General features: G+C 41.7%; 1 protein-coding gene across 1 annotated transcript in view; it reads left to right on the forward strand.

Moving 5' to 3' along the window:
• The window catches only part of plch2a (phospholipase C, eta 2a), a 126136-nt gene that overhangs the window by 106550 nt on the left and 4514 nt on the right, over positions 1-15072 (forward strand). The window contains exons 10-22 of the mRNA XM_055048459.1: positions 54-225; positions 1242-1349; positions 2398-2553; positions 3736-3834; positions 4015-4115; positions 4365-4453; positions 4771-4953; positions 5119-5226; positions 5363-5487; positions 6238-6322; positions 6810-6956; positions 7875-7954; positions 12252-12636. Of these exons, the coding sequence (XP_054904434.1) occupies positions 54-225; positions 1242-1349; positions 2398-2553; positions 3736-3834; positions 4015-4115; positions 4365-4453; positions 4771-4953; positions 5119-5226; positions 5363-5487; positions 6238-6322; positions 6810-6956; positions 7875-7954; positions 12252-12636 (1838 nt within the window). The remainder of the gene's footprint in view (positions 1-53; positions 226-1241; positions 1350-2397; positions 2554-3735; positions 3835-4014; positions 4116-4364; positions 4454-4770; positions 4954-5118; positions 5227-5362; positions 5488-6237; positions 6323-6809; positions 6957-7874; positions 7955-12251; positions 12637-15072) is intronic.

Raw genomic sequence — 15072 nt, forward strand, 5'->3', positions numbered from 1 at the left:
GACTGCCACATCCTGAACTGTCACCCATCCAGCCTGTCATTGTCGTTCCTCAGCTACCCGGTGATCCTGTCCATAGAGAACCACTGCAGTGTTCCTCAGCAAAAGAAGATGGCCCAGTACCTGATGGAGATCCTCGGGGACAAACTAGATGTGTCCAGCGTCAAGGCAGAGGAGTCTGGGAGACTTCCCTCTCCGGAATCTCTCAGGGGCAAGATCCTGGTGAAGGTGAAGTCTGAATCTTGATGTTTCATGGAGTAGGCTTAGTTTTAGATGCTACAGAGTTTAGACGACCTCCATCGCTGACATTCTTCACAGTTCAGAGACTCGGTCCCCAGGCTGTCAAGGCAGCCCTCCGTTTTATCTGCAGGTTGATCTTCACACTGTAAAATCAAAGGCAGAATAGCGGATTGAGGTGTGGAGAGGAATGTGTGAAAACGGTGTGAGAGAGGAGAGGAAACCTGCCTCGCTGTAGCAGGAACATTTCCTCCTAGAGCGATTGTGTTCAGTTGAACCAAACTGTAACTCATCTCATCTGTTTATTTGTGTCATGTTGAGAAAACACAGGTGCATCTTGGGAAATCTAGATATTATTAAAACTTTTTTTGTTAATTTGTGTAAATAAAGAGATTGATACTTATTTATTCACTTATTGTGAGTCACTGAAACAATGAGGGTAAACTACACAATGTCCTTGTTGAAGAAGCTGGGTATTTCAGAGTGCAGCAGGAGAATAAGATGCAGCAGGGATAATTGTGAACTTGAGAAGAAAAGTCAATTTGAGAATTTAGAGTCATGAGTAAATGAGTTGCCATTTCTGAGCCAGAGACGACGTCTGCAGAGGAGAAAATGGACAGGGCTGCTGCTCATTGCTCCACATCCCTTATTTCTGGAAATCAAGCTCATAGAATCCAGATGAAAAGTCAAATAATCAAAGTTCAAATAATGCAGTCAGACAGTAAACGACTACATAATATTAGTGCTGCTGTCTAGTTCTACAAGCTTTTTTCCTGTTGGCTTCATTTTTGCCCTAGACTTAAAGCAGGTTCAGCTTACTTTTCACTATGACTGTAACCCTTTTCAGCTCTCCTGTGGCTTCCTCTCTGTGTTAAGTAAAGTCAGTGCTCTACACTAACCCAGTGTTGGACTTTTGCGAACAGTGCCCTCTTCTAACTTAATGTCTCAGAATGCTCCTGAGACGGTTGCATCTGTTTATTCAAATATATTTTCCACTTCCGTTGCAGGGTAAGAAGCTGCCTCCTAATATCGACGAGGACGCAGAGGAGGGAGACGTGTCGGATGAGGACAGTGCTGATGAGATGGAGGATGACTGCAAGCTGATGAACGGAGACGTACGTAGCCTCTGTGTCCTCGTCTGTTTCCAGCAGTCCACGTGTCCCTGTGCTTAGTAGATGAAACATTAATTTTGCCGTGTGTTCATGTTAGTATCGAGTTTTGCTGACAGTGTTCTCTTGGTTGGCTTTATTCCTCCTTTATGTGCCTGTTTGGTCTTATTTCCTGCTCTCCTCTCTTCTTTTCCTGACCATGTGCTAACTCCTTAAAGTGGAAGGTATCGTATCAAAGACTTCATCTTTAGTCATCTCAGTCATGCTCCATCCGCTCTCATCCTGCCTGTTTAGCTTCAAGCTGTTGGGTGTCAAAACGTTGCCTCAGCTCTCCTCAGAAGGAACCATTTAGACACATGAAGCCGACCAAACGACACTTATTTAAGATTAATTATTTTAATCTTTTTCCTGCTGCATTGCAGAAGTGCTTAAATTAAGAACTTTGATGTGAAAAGTAAAAAAAAAATAAAAAAATTAGAGAAGTAGGCCGATTAATATAGTTTACGGTTTTTAAACGCATCAGATCAGATAATCTTCTGAGGATCTGCTGTTATGTTTTCAGTTAATGGATTAAGATTTTTTTTTTTTTCCCAGGATTTATTGTGTTTATTATTGGAAGCAGAAAATGCAGCATTCGGCTAACAATTCTTTCAAATGTTTCAATAAAATGATCCTGTTATCACTGCAATGAAATATTTATTCAAAGTAAAAATAATTCCCCCAACTTAATTTCATGTGGATCTGACTTTTGTGAGTTATTGATCACATCTGCCATCTTGTGGCTGAACTGTGCATGTGCATTCTACTCAAACTAAATCTGTGTCTATGAAGACAGCCTTGCTCTTGATTTGCTTAGGAGAAGGTTTTTAATTTGAGCTGCTGGAGGCTGACAATTTGTTGAACTCTGCCAGAGTTGCAGCAACAGCTGTATGACACAGCAGTGGGAATGTACTGAAACATTTACACTCTGAATCTGAGCGTTATGCTAAATTGTGAATAATTTTCATACGGCGCCGTTCACCATCTAACCTTCAGTTGTTGCTCTATCCCGCAGACATCAGCTAACAGGAAGCAGGTGGAAAACATGGCTAAGAAAAAACTGGACAACTTGATGAAAGAGTCCAAGATCCGAGACCGGGAGGATCCAGACAGCTTCACCATCGCTGGCCTCCCTCCAAATGGGAAGAGCCTTGATAAGAGTGACAACAAGGTAAACACAAAATGTAAAGAACAAGCTTGTTATTTAACCAACTAACTCAATCAGGATCATCATGTTGAGGGTGCAATGTCTGACATCTTTTGCTATGGAGAACACAAGTGAGTGGTGACAGGCATTTGGTTTATACATTTACTCATGACAGTGATCAAATTCTTTTTTTCCTCAGCCAAAACACAGAAAAGAAACAGTTGTTTTAAAAGATGTAGAAAATATCAGGAGACTAAAGTAAAATGTTGAGTCTTCTGACATTGGTTTGAAACCTTAACGTGTAACTAAGGTCTTCTCCCTGGAAAAGCAAAACGCCGGCCCTGACAGATTAATAGAAAATCCTCTAAATGGGGCAAAGCTGGGAGACACTAACAGGTGTGGTCGAGAGTGGGTGGAGTTAGGTGAAGCGTGTGGTCAGGACAGAAGAGACACTGTTGTCAACTTTGTACCCTTGCTTGGTGCCCCTGTAGTGACGTATTTTAAGAAAGCGACGGGTGACAAATCTATCGACTTTTATCTGTTGTTGGAGATTTTTATGGTGTCAACGTGTGAAGCAATAATTGCTCTTCAGCAACTGAGAGAGCAGCAAGTTTTGCTGTGAGGTTCTTCCACTTCCTAATCACTGCAAACCAATGCTGTTCTCCTGTTATGGATCTTTCAAAACTATCGGGATACCATTGGATTTTTGCAAATCACTCATCCACAGATCAGAGCAAAAAAAGACTTGTATACAGTTTAAGGTTATCCAAACTTTTGCAATAAGTTCTTAATGAAAGCTCTAAAATAAGCTCTGTAATGAGAAATGCCTCCTAATGTTTTTAGATTTGAGACAAAATAAGTCTGAGCCAAAGGTTTAAAGCAGTTTGAGTTTATACCCGGTAAATGGAGACCAATAAACGACCGACGAGAAAAAATGACCGCCATCTTTGACCTCACCCTGTCACAAACATGTGGCTATTACTGCACCACTTCCCCTTTTCAGGTGTCACATGACTACATGACATGTCATTGAGAGTGACATTTTAAAAACTGTTAATGGTAAATATTACATGATCTGTCTGTGAAACCAGGATCTGAACAGAGACCTGGACTATGTGAACAGGTTGAACCCTTTTGGTTCCTTCAGGACTTCTTCATTCCTGTTTGAAGTGCTTCTCAAAAAATATTTTTCTTCTCCGGCTAAAGGGTAAAAGTGATGAGGGGACAGACACAGCTGATGAGACCAACTCCAGCAGCACCAAGCGTTCCAGCCGCTCCTTCATCGGAAGCTTCTCTAAACGCAAGGTCGGCCCTGATGTTTCACCCTCCGAACGACTTCCGAAAGGAAGTAGTTTGTGTCAACGTTCACACAAATAAACTTTTGACGTTTTAAGTTTTAAATGCAAATGGAACTTGTATGGACACAACCAATGAGTTGGTGTTTCTCATGCTGCATGTCAGGTGACCTGCTCAATGTTTTCACAGAAAAAGCCGTCAAAGTTGAAGAAGACCTCGAGCTACGAAGATACAGACACGGACCAGGAGAGCACAAGCAGTGCTTCTCGAGCCCCACCCCACCACAACAAGTATGTGTCCCAGAAACACACACCTTCGCTACACGGTGCACACTGATGGTGACTAGCAAGGGCCATTCTTACATTTTCTGTTTTAACTCCCGTGGTCTCTGAGAGAAATGTAATCAGTCACCAAGTCACAGCTGCACACGCTGAAACAACCTTTTCTGGTTAATGTATAGAAGCTTTGACCAACTCCTCTTTTTCAATGTAATTACTGTATAGATTTAAAATATTTTAACCCTTTCGTTGGCCCCACAGGAAGAAGAAGACCATGAAGCTCTCTAGAGCCCTGTCTGATCTGGTGAAGTACACCTGCTCTGTGGGTCTATATGACATTGAGGCCCAAGGTGAGTGTAAAATCATCCAGCTGATAAAGGCTGTGCACACAATTTAATTGGATTTATTTATTGTGTTTTTTTTCGCTGGGGTACAGTTGGTTATTTCTGAGTAGACAGTATCTTCACTGAGCAATCGTCATACTAACAATAGCTCAATTTCTTTCTGATTCACCAAATTGAAACCTTACAATAAGAATTGTAGAAAAGATGTTCAAAACTATTGCACTCAGCTGTAAAGAAGTGGATTACAACTCATACCTCTAAACTACATAACCCATGTGAGTTGCACTGTTCTCTGCGACTCAGATGTTTGTTTTGTGTGGCAGCTAACTGCAGCTGGCAGGTGTCGTCTCTGAGCGAAACAAAAGCCCATCAGCTGATGCAACAGAAAGCTGCGTCCTTCATCCAGTTCAACCAGCGCCAGCTGTCCCGAATCTACCCGTCCTCCTACCGGGTGGACTCCTCTAATTTCAACCCCCAGCCTTTCTGGAGCACCGGCTGCCAGCTTGGTAAGAGCTCAACCATTTTGGATGAATATGGTCATCAGTCTACAGCACCACACTTTCAGATCTGCTTTCTGCTGCTTCTGCAGCCTTGAGCACATTATCTAGTTATTCTTCTCCTCAGTGAAATGTCTTAAGATCTTATTTTACTCTACATTATTTTGATTTCAGTTGCTTTAAACTACCAGTCTGAGGGGCGGGTCCTTCAGCTCAACAGAGCTAAATTCTACAGCAATGGCAACTGTGGCTACATCCTCAAACCCGCCTGCATGTGTGAAGGTCTGTTCAGGAAATATTCCTTCAGGCAGTTTACTCTCGACCTGCATGTGCTCTGTAACCTTTCCATTTCTTCACAGTGGCTTCATCAATACTATTTTGTGTGAGCTTTCGAACAAATCTTTCCCACCTGCTTCAGGTGCCTTTAACCCGAACCTGGAGGATCCCCTGCCAGGCCGCATGAAGAAACAGCTGGTGTTAAAGATAATCAGTGGACAACAGCTGCCCAAACCCAAAGATTCAATGCTGGGAGACCGAGGAGAGGTGGGCCGGATTTCTTCGTTTACAAGACACACACCCCTCCTACTGCTCTGTACGATGTTTCTCCCTGTCACCTCCAAAGGGCAGCATAATACATAACTCCCAGCAAAATCACAGTTGCTGTGATTCGTGGAATTGACACAAATGACATTCAATATCCCTGAAAACTGAACAATCAGTCATCTTTGTAGCACTTTGTATTCATTCTGCTGCTGCTCTGGAGTCACCTGCAGCGGCTGAAAGCAAACAGAGGAAGCATTGTAGTGACGACCATAGTGTCATTGCTGCAGTGGAGAACTAATGTTATACTGTTGTACTTTATTTTTGCGAACCACAGGGTGCAGTCGCATCCTTAAAAAGACCTAAATTAATGTCTAAATTAAGTTAAAGCCTTAAAATATCTTGAATTCATTTCAAGAAAAGTAAGCTGGTATTAATTAGGTGACTCACAGGATTTTAAGTTTTGTCATGGCACAACTTTTTAACTTGTATATTCTGATAGGTTAATGTAATATTTTTTTTTTACCACATGACTTTTCTGTCAGACAAAGGTTTAAGTGGCGCTTCACCACTTCTGTGGCATGCAGACATCTTCCCAATTTTTCTTGAGATGTTGCACGTCATACCTATCCACCCGTGCACATTCTGTCTCCCTAGTAACTGTGTTAATAATATCATTGTTTCTCTGGTCTATCGAGGAGTTTTGTTGTTTTTCTATTCTCTGCCTAATGCTGTGTGACATCATTCTGTCAGATTATCGATCCGTTTGTGGAGGTGGAGATCATCGGCCTCCCAGTGGACTGCTGCAAAGAGCAGACCAGAGTGGTGGATGATAACGGTGAGTTGTTTGCTGACTGATAAGTAACCACGCACCTGATCATCATAGCATAATGTCACTCTGTGTGCTCCAGTTAATACTTGTATTAGTGCATAAATATCCCATTTGGTGTGATGGTGTGGGACAGAGGAGCTCTGCTTTGACCCGCGTAAGTTTGTGGGGCCGCTGCTGAATCAGACTCTCACCTTCAGTGACTGAACTGCATGTTTGGCTCCTGATGTAGAACTGAATACCACAGCTTATTGTGCAGCGGCAGCACCTCTCAGTCTGCTGTCTCTGACTGAGAAGCACAAGATCCTGAATAATGAATGAGCACAGAGCTCACTTTCTGTTTGTCTCCTGCAACCTTCTTTCTCTTTTCCTGCATAATCTCCACTTATTTTTCACCCCTTTCTTCTTGTCCTCCTCCTCTTGCCTCCATCTCTTCCTTTGCACCCCTCCACATCCACCTTCACCTGGTCCATTGCCTCACTTTTGCCTCTTCCAGGGTTCAATCCGATGTGGGAGGAAACTCTGGTCTTCACGGTTCACATGCCAGAGCTTGCCCTTGTGCGTTTTCTTGTGTGGGATCATGACCCCATTGGCCAAGACTTCATCGGACAGCGGACCATTGCATTCCACAGCATGATGCCAGGTAGGAATCAGAGACAATGACCTTTAGCTGAAGCATGATCTATCTGTATAAACCAGGTTCCAACTGTTTCTCTTTGACTCATTATCTAATGGAAAGACAAATGAATAGTTGTCTGCAAATAGTTTTTTTTGTTTGTTTTTGTTGTATTATTATTTCTCTAAAGAGTTCAATATCAAATCTTCAAGTCCCTGAAAATGATTTTAAACAGCAGCACTGTAAATTACCAACTCTTTATTTAAGAAAGAGCAATATTTTGATATAATAATAAAAAAAAAAAATATAGCAGATTTCAGGGGATCCTATTGGTGCTGTACTTCCAGAAGGATCATTTTCATTAAACAAAATGTTCTGTTGTAGATATAAGCAAGCCTGTTGTCTGCAAAGAGGAAAACTGTACAGCTTTTTCTCTTTGTAAGAATGTCAACCAATTTTTTCATATTTGTATTTTATTATTATGTAGTAATTATAGAAGAACTTTATTCGTACTTGATTGTATTTTCAAAGTGTAATGTTTTACACCTAAAAACAACAAAACCAAACTAAGTCTCCATCGAAAACGAATTGTAGAAATTTGAACTGCATGATTCTGTTTTTCTGTCTTGGAGTTCTTCAGAACTTCTGGTTCAGTGTGTGTTGATGGTTAGAAATGAGGTAGCCACTATTTGCTGTGGTCTGGTCCTCTCTAGCTCCTTGTAATGCCAACATCACAGATTGGAGCCCTAAACCACATCATTTTTAATACAAATCTGCTGACACAAGGCAGTAGGTTGACTTCAACCCCACCCTCCATCCTGCCCTGCCACCCCAGGTCTTTCACCAAGCACACACAAAGACATCATAATCTCCTGTTAATTGATTCTTAGCATGCTACACAAGTTGTATTTCCTCAGAATGAATAATGCTGGGATCTGTGTGCAGGTTATCGCCACGTTTACCTGGAAGGCATGGAGGAAGCTTCCATTTTTGTTCATGTGGCTGTGAATGACATCACCGGTAAGGTAGGTACTTCCTGAGGAGGCCGTCCTCTTCTCTAATTGTATGTTTGACACAGGGCTGAGTCTTTTCACACCTTATTGTGTGCTAGTAGTAGTAGTAGGCCAATAAGGCCATTCTGTATGTTGGATTTTCAAGAAATGCACAGCTAAAGGTTTCACGGTTAAAAGAACGTGTTTTGCAAACTCTGCCGCTTCAGTTTTTATTCAGTGTTTGGTCTGTGGAGTGATTGGATGCATTCTGACTAATGGCCAAGAGTTTTGCAGCTTAGCTTGTCATCAGCCTTTAAAGAAGCCATTCAGAAGAGGGGAAATGTCTCCAGGGAGCAAAAAGGTCTCCTTTCGCTTTTAATTTAACACTCAATGAACTTGGTAGAATAGCAGTAGTTTGCTAAATTTACTGAAACCATCACAGTCTTGGGATGCTGATGTGCTAAAAGTCAAACCCTTGGAAAAACTTTGGTTGGTGTTTGCAAGTGTCTGAGTTTTACATGAGTGTGTGGAGACCCGATTTCTGCTCATGACTGTCTGAGCCTGACTTCTCCTCCTTGAAGAGAGACACTTCAAAGCTGCAGGATGTGGCTTTTATATAAATGTGGTATGACATTTTCCTGTAACAGTTACTTATTTCTTTTTTAGAAGTGTCAGGTTTAATATTTGTATATAAAGCAGCACAAGATGGCAGTTTGGCTTTTCATTGTATTGCTTTTGTCTCGTTTGTTTGGATCTTCTCAGTTGTCTCCAGCCATGCTGTGAATGACCGCTTTGTTCTTCATAATGTCCTCACTTTGAACTTCCTTTTCTCTGCTGTCTCTGTGTGCTTCCTGTTGTGATTTCTGTCTCGGTCCACCCCACATCTCTTTTCCCCCTCTTTCATCCTCTCTCAGATTTTTCCCTCTCTTCCTGTGTCTGTTTCTGATTTCAGTGGAAGCGCCTCTTACCAAACTCTAACGGCAGGACAGTTTTAGGAGCCTTGAAGCTGCACCTTAAAACTCAGGTGTTGTGAGCTCCAGTTGGCATCTTGCATGAGCTACAATCTCCACCTTAACAATCCACCACCCAACACATTTATCAGCCAAATTCTAGCATAAGGAACTCAGGCCAACTCATGTTGCACATGAGTTATGAAGCCTTGAACTGGCTGGATTCATTACCCTTGAGTAGATCCAATGTTAGAAATACCATCTCAAGAAATCTGTTTGGCTGTCTTCACTTTTAATCCTCACTGTTGTTGTTGTTGTTGTATTGTTTTGAAAAAAAAATTAAAGCAGGATCTTCTCAGTTGTCTCCAGCCATGCTGTGAATGACCGCTTTGACATCAAGGTGAAATTTACAACAAAATCTGATAAACTGGGCAAAACCAGCTGGTAATCATGACACATCAAAAGGTCCTTTTTAGCATTCTCCACTTAAAACAGCAGCTCTCACTCAGCATAGATGGAGATTCAAAGCCAAATCTCACACCAGCAATGCACCATCTCTAGCACCACAAATGATCCTTCTTGCCAGGGTTAGGATAGTTACATAATTAATTGCTACACAGTTAATCTTTTTTTTATTTTATTATTAGAACTTTAGAGACTAAGTAAATCTCAGGTTTTATAGTGTGGCAGCGAGCCATTCTCTATCTGTCTCATGGAAGTTGACAAAAAATTCTCATTACTGCCACTAATTTTAATGTGTACTACATAAATTGTTAGTATCAGTATTGTTGAGTATTCCATATATACCAGAACTTTTATTCTAGATAGTTGTGTAAGTGACGGGCCATGGCAAATGGAAAAAAAATGATAGAAATCATAATCAGAGAAAAGAGGGATTTTTTTTCTTTTTTGAAAACCTACAAGTAGCCAACTAGAATAGAAAATACCATTCCATGCTTTAAATAGTTTCAGAGATTTTAAAATGGTCAGGACTACTATATGATCATAGACATCAATGTCTTCAGTGATACTTTTAGTTTTCTCGGGACGGGTTGCAGAATTTTCGTTTTTAGAAGACTATTGCAACACATAGCATGCTACCGACATGCAGATAAATATCTGCTTAACACTAGGCTAATCATAAATCATTGTAATAAAATAATTGGTGTGAAAATTATTTATAGTCATTGCCTTGCAACAAAGTAAAAACAAACGTCTTGTTGCAATAAACAACAGAAATGAAATAAAAATGTCTTCATTTTAATCCACATTCCACTCAGCCTCTGGATTTTGTCCCTTTTCTTCCACTAAGCATGATTCACCACACTGTCATTGTCGGGCTGTTTGGATCTACTTTTCTCACCATCTTCCTGGGCCCTCTATTCATTCCATTCAACAAAAGTTGTGTGTACAGTGGTTTGAAAAAGTATTTTATTTTGTTCAGATTTCTTATGTCTTCACTTTTTTTGGCATATCTAAATGTTTCAGCTCATCAGTGATAATATGAGTCGATACAAACTGCAGTTTTTGAACGATTAGCCACTTTTTGTTTAACGCTGAGTTCAATTTCACTGTCCCAGACCTGATCACTACCAGACTTGTAGAATCAAGAAATCATTTGAATTGCGCCTGTCTGGCAAAGCAAAGTAGGTCGAAATCCTAACAAAGAAACGTTACTACAATTTGTTCATTAGGAAAAATTTACTAACAGATCATCAGTGTGGAAAAAAAGCAAAAACAGAAGAAATCTGTCAGGGAGCAAATACCTTTTTAACACCCTGCAGGTGCATTTCCTCACAAACATTTTTTTATTATTCTAATACTTCTTGAGTAATGTGGTCAGACACTTTGATCTGTGTATTAACAAAAAAGAAAGGGAAATGTCCTCTGCAAAAAAAACAAAAAAAAACACTTTTATTTTATTCATCTTGTGCTAAAGAAAGAGAAAGCAGAGCTCAGTGCTCTCTCTATGTTGCAAAGCCTTGATCTACAGCAGTTTCGTTTTGGAATCTAATTTCAACTATTGTTTGTTAGATTGGATATCAACCTGCTCTTCCATGTGCTAGAAAGATACTTTCTACCTCATCCCACTAACACTCCTTTGTGTCTGCTCTGCTCAGTTATAATTTTCATCTCCTATTGAGTTTCAGAAGCATCACCATCATTGTCTAAGTGTTCGTACAGTGTGAACTTGCCCTGAACATGTAGCATTGAAAGCATTTTCTTTTTTCCAGACAAGTTTTTGGTGTCCTACCAACAGACAGTGTTCAGCTGGAAAGTTAATTCAGATGTGCAATAATCAAGTTATCATAGTAAGAGTTAAAGTTGGTGAGCAGACTTTACTGTCTAATAACAATGATTAATATTAATACCACACTTTTTTCACCATTTCTGATTTCTTGAAAATGTTTTTCATGCAGGTTAGTCCTTCCAGGAATCACTGGGGTCGTATTTGTTCAGTAGTTCTCCAGGCTTTCTAAAGCCTTTCTAAAGCTTAATGTTGGCAGGTTTTTTTTTTTGTTTTTTTTTTTTAACCACTTTTGGTAATTGACCCTAGTAGCATTTTTTTTTTTTTTTTTTTTTTTCTTTACATTTGTGGAAGTAATGATGGATGGAGCCATCTATTTTAATGTTTATTCAGAGCCGACAGTATCATAAAACAAACTCATAAAAAGATGAAAGTAGCTTAAAGAAAAGACAGCACAGCTGGTAGCAACGCCTGTAGCGGATCATTGACTGCAGCCAGACAAGTTTGTTTGGATTTGTACTCAGAACTAGTCGTGGGGAATTGGGACGTGATGTGCTTCTGTGACATCTTCTTTCATAATTATCATTTTCAGCTGGTTTTTACGTCTGCCTCACATCAATGACACAAAATTTGGGTAAAAAGAGTCTTGACCGTTCAGACTGCAGGCGCTTTGAAACAATTGGATGCATACTTGGTCTAAAGATCGGAACTGAGTTGTTCAGACGGGTGGCAATGTTACTGCTGTGTGAATGTAGCCTAAATGATTCATATAAAAGGGTCTTTAAAACGTTGTCCTACGAGAATGGTCTAGTAGTAGGCTGAAAATGAGTGAAAAGAAAACATTTGAAAGAGAATCACAAGGCCTGAGGAAGATCGGTTTGGTAGATAAATTGTTTGGGAGAAAAAAGAGATATGTGGGATAATTTGAAACTTTTGCACAATGCTGTATGGTTGATCATTTACAGATGGCTCTTCTGTAAATGTGTGTGTGTATAATATGTGCATGCATGCTTACTGTGTTAAAATGGCTTGTGTATTTTTTCTTTTCTAACATAAGTGAGTCCCTTCACATATGGAAACATCAGCCTTTGTTTGATTCGGTGTTTCACACCACTTCCTGTTTCTTCCACAGGCCAGAGCAGCCGGTGGTATAAAGGGTCTGTTTCACAGAAACCCAAAGCAGGCTTCCCTGGACAGCCATGCTGTTGTGCACCCCGGCCGTAAGCACCCGTTCGGTGCCCACCTCCTGCGCCGCACCGCCAGCGCCCCCACCAGAGGCCAGCCCAAAGTGAAGAAGGGTTTCCCTGAGCTCGCCATCGACACCAAAGATTACAGCTCGGAGGGGGCAAGTGAGGAGCGGGAGTTTGAGGACAGAGAGAAGGCATCTGCGGCCACATCCTACCAGTTCACTCCTTCACCACAGCATCACATCGGGGAATCGGTGGACCCCCACCAAGCCAAGGGTCCCTGGGACCGTCCTGACACGAACGGAGCTCTCCACCCAGAGGAGAGCAAAGGTAAGGGCTCACCTTTTGCTCAGCGCCGACCCATGAGTGAGCCTTTGAAGCGGGCCAGCCGTCTCCGCTTTCATGAACCGCTGGACATGAAGCCAGGCGTGTTTGCTCGAGTGGCTCTCAGTAGCTCAGGTAGGGTGGGGATGTCCTCCAACTGCATCACCTGTGTGATTGGCTCCAAGGAGAGTCCCGAAGCTGAACGAAAGGTTGAGGAAACACAAAAAGGCAAGTCTGGAAAGACGGACACCGTCAGACAGGAGAGAAATGTTCGTTCAGACCCAAACAAGAGACAAGTTCAACAAGATTCAGTTACCAAGACAGCAGCTGCCCCTCTTGACTTACAGCAGCCTCTGTCCAAAACCACTTCCTGCGTAGAAGCCCAGTTTCAGTGCCCCCCTCAGGCTGTCCTATGTACCACCCTGTTCTCCAGATCAAAGGACAGACAGACTCTCGGTCCCCAACACCTCCGGCCTCATCCTCAAGCTCATCCCAGGAGCATCCGGTCCTGCAGCGTTCCACGCAGGCGCTCCCCTAACGCTGTTACACCAGCACCTTGCATGGCTCCAGACTGCAGGACCAGCCTATGTTGGCAACAGACCACGCCCCCCAACTACGGGTCTGTCTGTTGCTCATCAACCGCTCCATTAAAACCACTGACTGCGAGTGAAGCTCTGTTGCTCAGCGACAGCAGCAGCTGTGACAGTCTGAACAGCTTGGAGTCGCTTCCCATGCTGCCTCCGCGCTCTGTCCTCGACAGCCGCAAGAGGGCGGCAGGGACCCTGCAGCGAGAGATGAACGCCCTGTTTGCCCAGAAAATGGAAGAGCTGCACCATAAGTCCCCCATGTTTTTTGCTGGTAAGATGAGCCTGAGGCCAACCTGGTGGTAACTGCAGTCGAGCTTCCATTATAGACTTGGAGTCGATGTTTGGTAGTGGATGTAGGTCGAACCTTAGTCCACTGTAGTGAGAAACCTTTTCACCCATTGTGTCCTTGATCGTATGGCGGTAAACATGAGTCCAGTGTGGTTGTAGTCATAGTACTCTGTTTTTCCTTATTCTACCATTGTCATTGAGTCAAATATTTTACTCCAACAGTCTTCTAATAATTAACTCGGTTTGTTTCTCTAAATATCCCCCTCCTAATATTACCAACATGCTCGACAGATGAGAACAGTGGTAAGTTTTTTGTAAACTGGAATTAGTTCGATGTCGTTGTCAAAGCTTTGCTTTCAGACATCTGTTTACCAGCCAGCAGAGAACTCTGCAGCTCTTTAATTCTCTTGTCTGTGATCCCAGTGATTAATGACTCAGATTTTATTCAGAACTCTACAGCAGCTGAAGCAGCATGTTGATTTACTAGACATGAACGTTTCTCCATGTTTTTTTTTAACTTAGATTTTTTAATTTGACACAAAAAGCAAAAATTTTTTTTTTTTTTTTTGTAATGTTAAAGGCTTTATTCTCGCTTAAATTTCTATACATTTGGAAAAAGACACACATCTTGGTTAAGCAACAGAATCAAGTTTTCAGGTATGAAAAATTCTTTCCGTCAATACCAGGCAGTTTTTGGTGGAGGCAGTGTGATGCCGTGGGACAGCATCTTCAAGGCCTGTCTTTACTGGAGCCAGTCTCAGTTCAGATAAATCAAAATGAGATTCTCTGAGACGGCTACAGAATAACTCAGGATAAGCTAACTAAAAGCTTTATCAAAAGGGAACATTTTCTTTTCCTCTTTTCAAGAAGTCTCTGTGCAGCATTTTGAAGCATTTTGTGGACTTCCTGATAGTATAGAGTCACAGTAGTCCAGCCTTGAAGAACTCTATCAGCTCTACTGTGATGAACTCTTATTGTTTGAGACTACAAAGAAAAAAACACCCAAAATCCAAATCCAGAACAATGGCAGAAAAAATGATCTAGGTTATTGGAGAAGGCTTCAGTAAAGTGGACTAGTAACTCAAACATTCACACTAGACCTTTATTTTTTGTTGTTTTAACCTGCTGGATTGTATATTTTGGCCCCGGCTCATTAATTGTAACGTTCCTGAGCCTCATGGTTCCTCCATGTTCTACAGCTTCTAATAAGCTGGAGTCCTGGAAGGTTTTCTGTGTGATGGGCTGAGAGTCACGAGTTTCTGATATTTGCTCTGCGTCCATGAGAAACCTCCTGCTCACATGATAAATTTCCCTGTTTTGCTGTTCTGGTTGAACCCAGCTGTTCCACCCCGACGCTCCCCCCTTCCCGTCTTCCTGTTGGTAGATCATGTGGTGGAGATATTTTATATGCAAATGGATCTTTTGGGGAAAGCAGAATGTGTTTAGAAATGTTAGGTTCTGGCTGAAGTAGATAATAGTCATATGATGTTGGCAGATGCTTACTGTATGCTATAGTATGTTCCAGTCCCAGTTTCTGTGTAGAACATCATGATATTAGAGAGCAACG

The sequence above is a fragment of the Poeciliopsis prolifica genome, unplaced genomic scaffold (assembly GCF_027474105.1).
Source record: "Poeciliopsis prolifica strain line A6 unplaced genomic scaffold, Auburn_PproV2 SCAFFOLD027, whole genome shotgun sequence".
Classification (NCBI taxonomy): domain Eukaryota; kingdom Metazoa; phylum Chordata; class Actinopteri; order Cyprinodontiformes; family Poeciliidae; genus Poeciliopsis; species Poeciliopsis prolifica.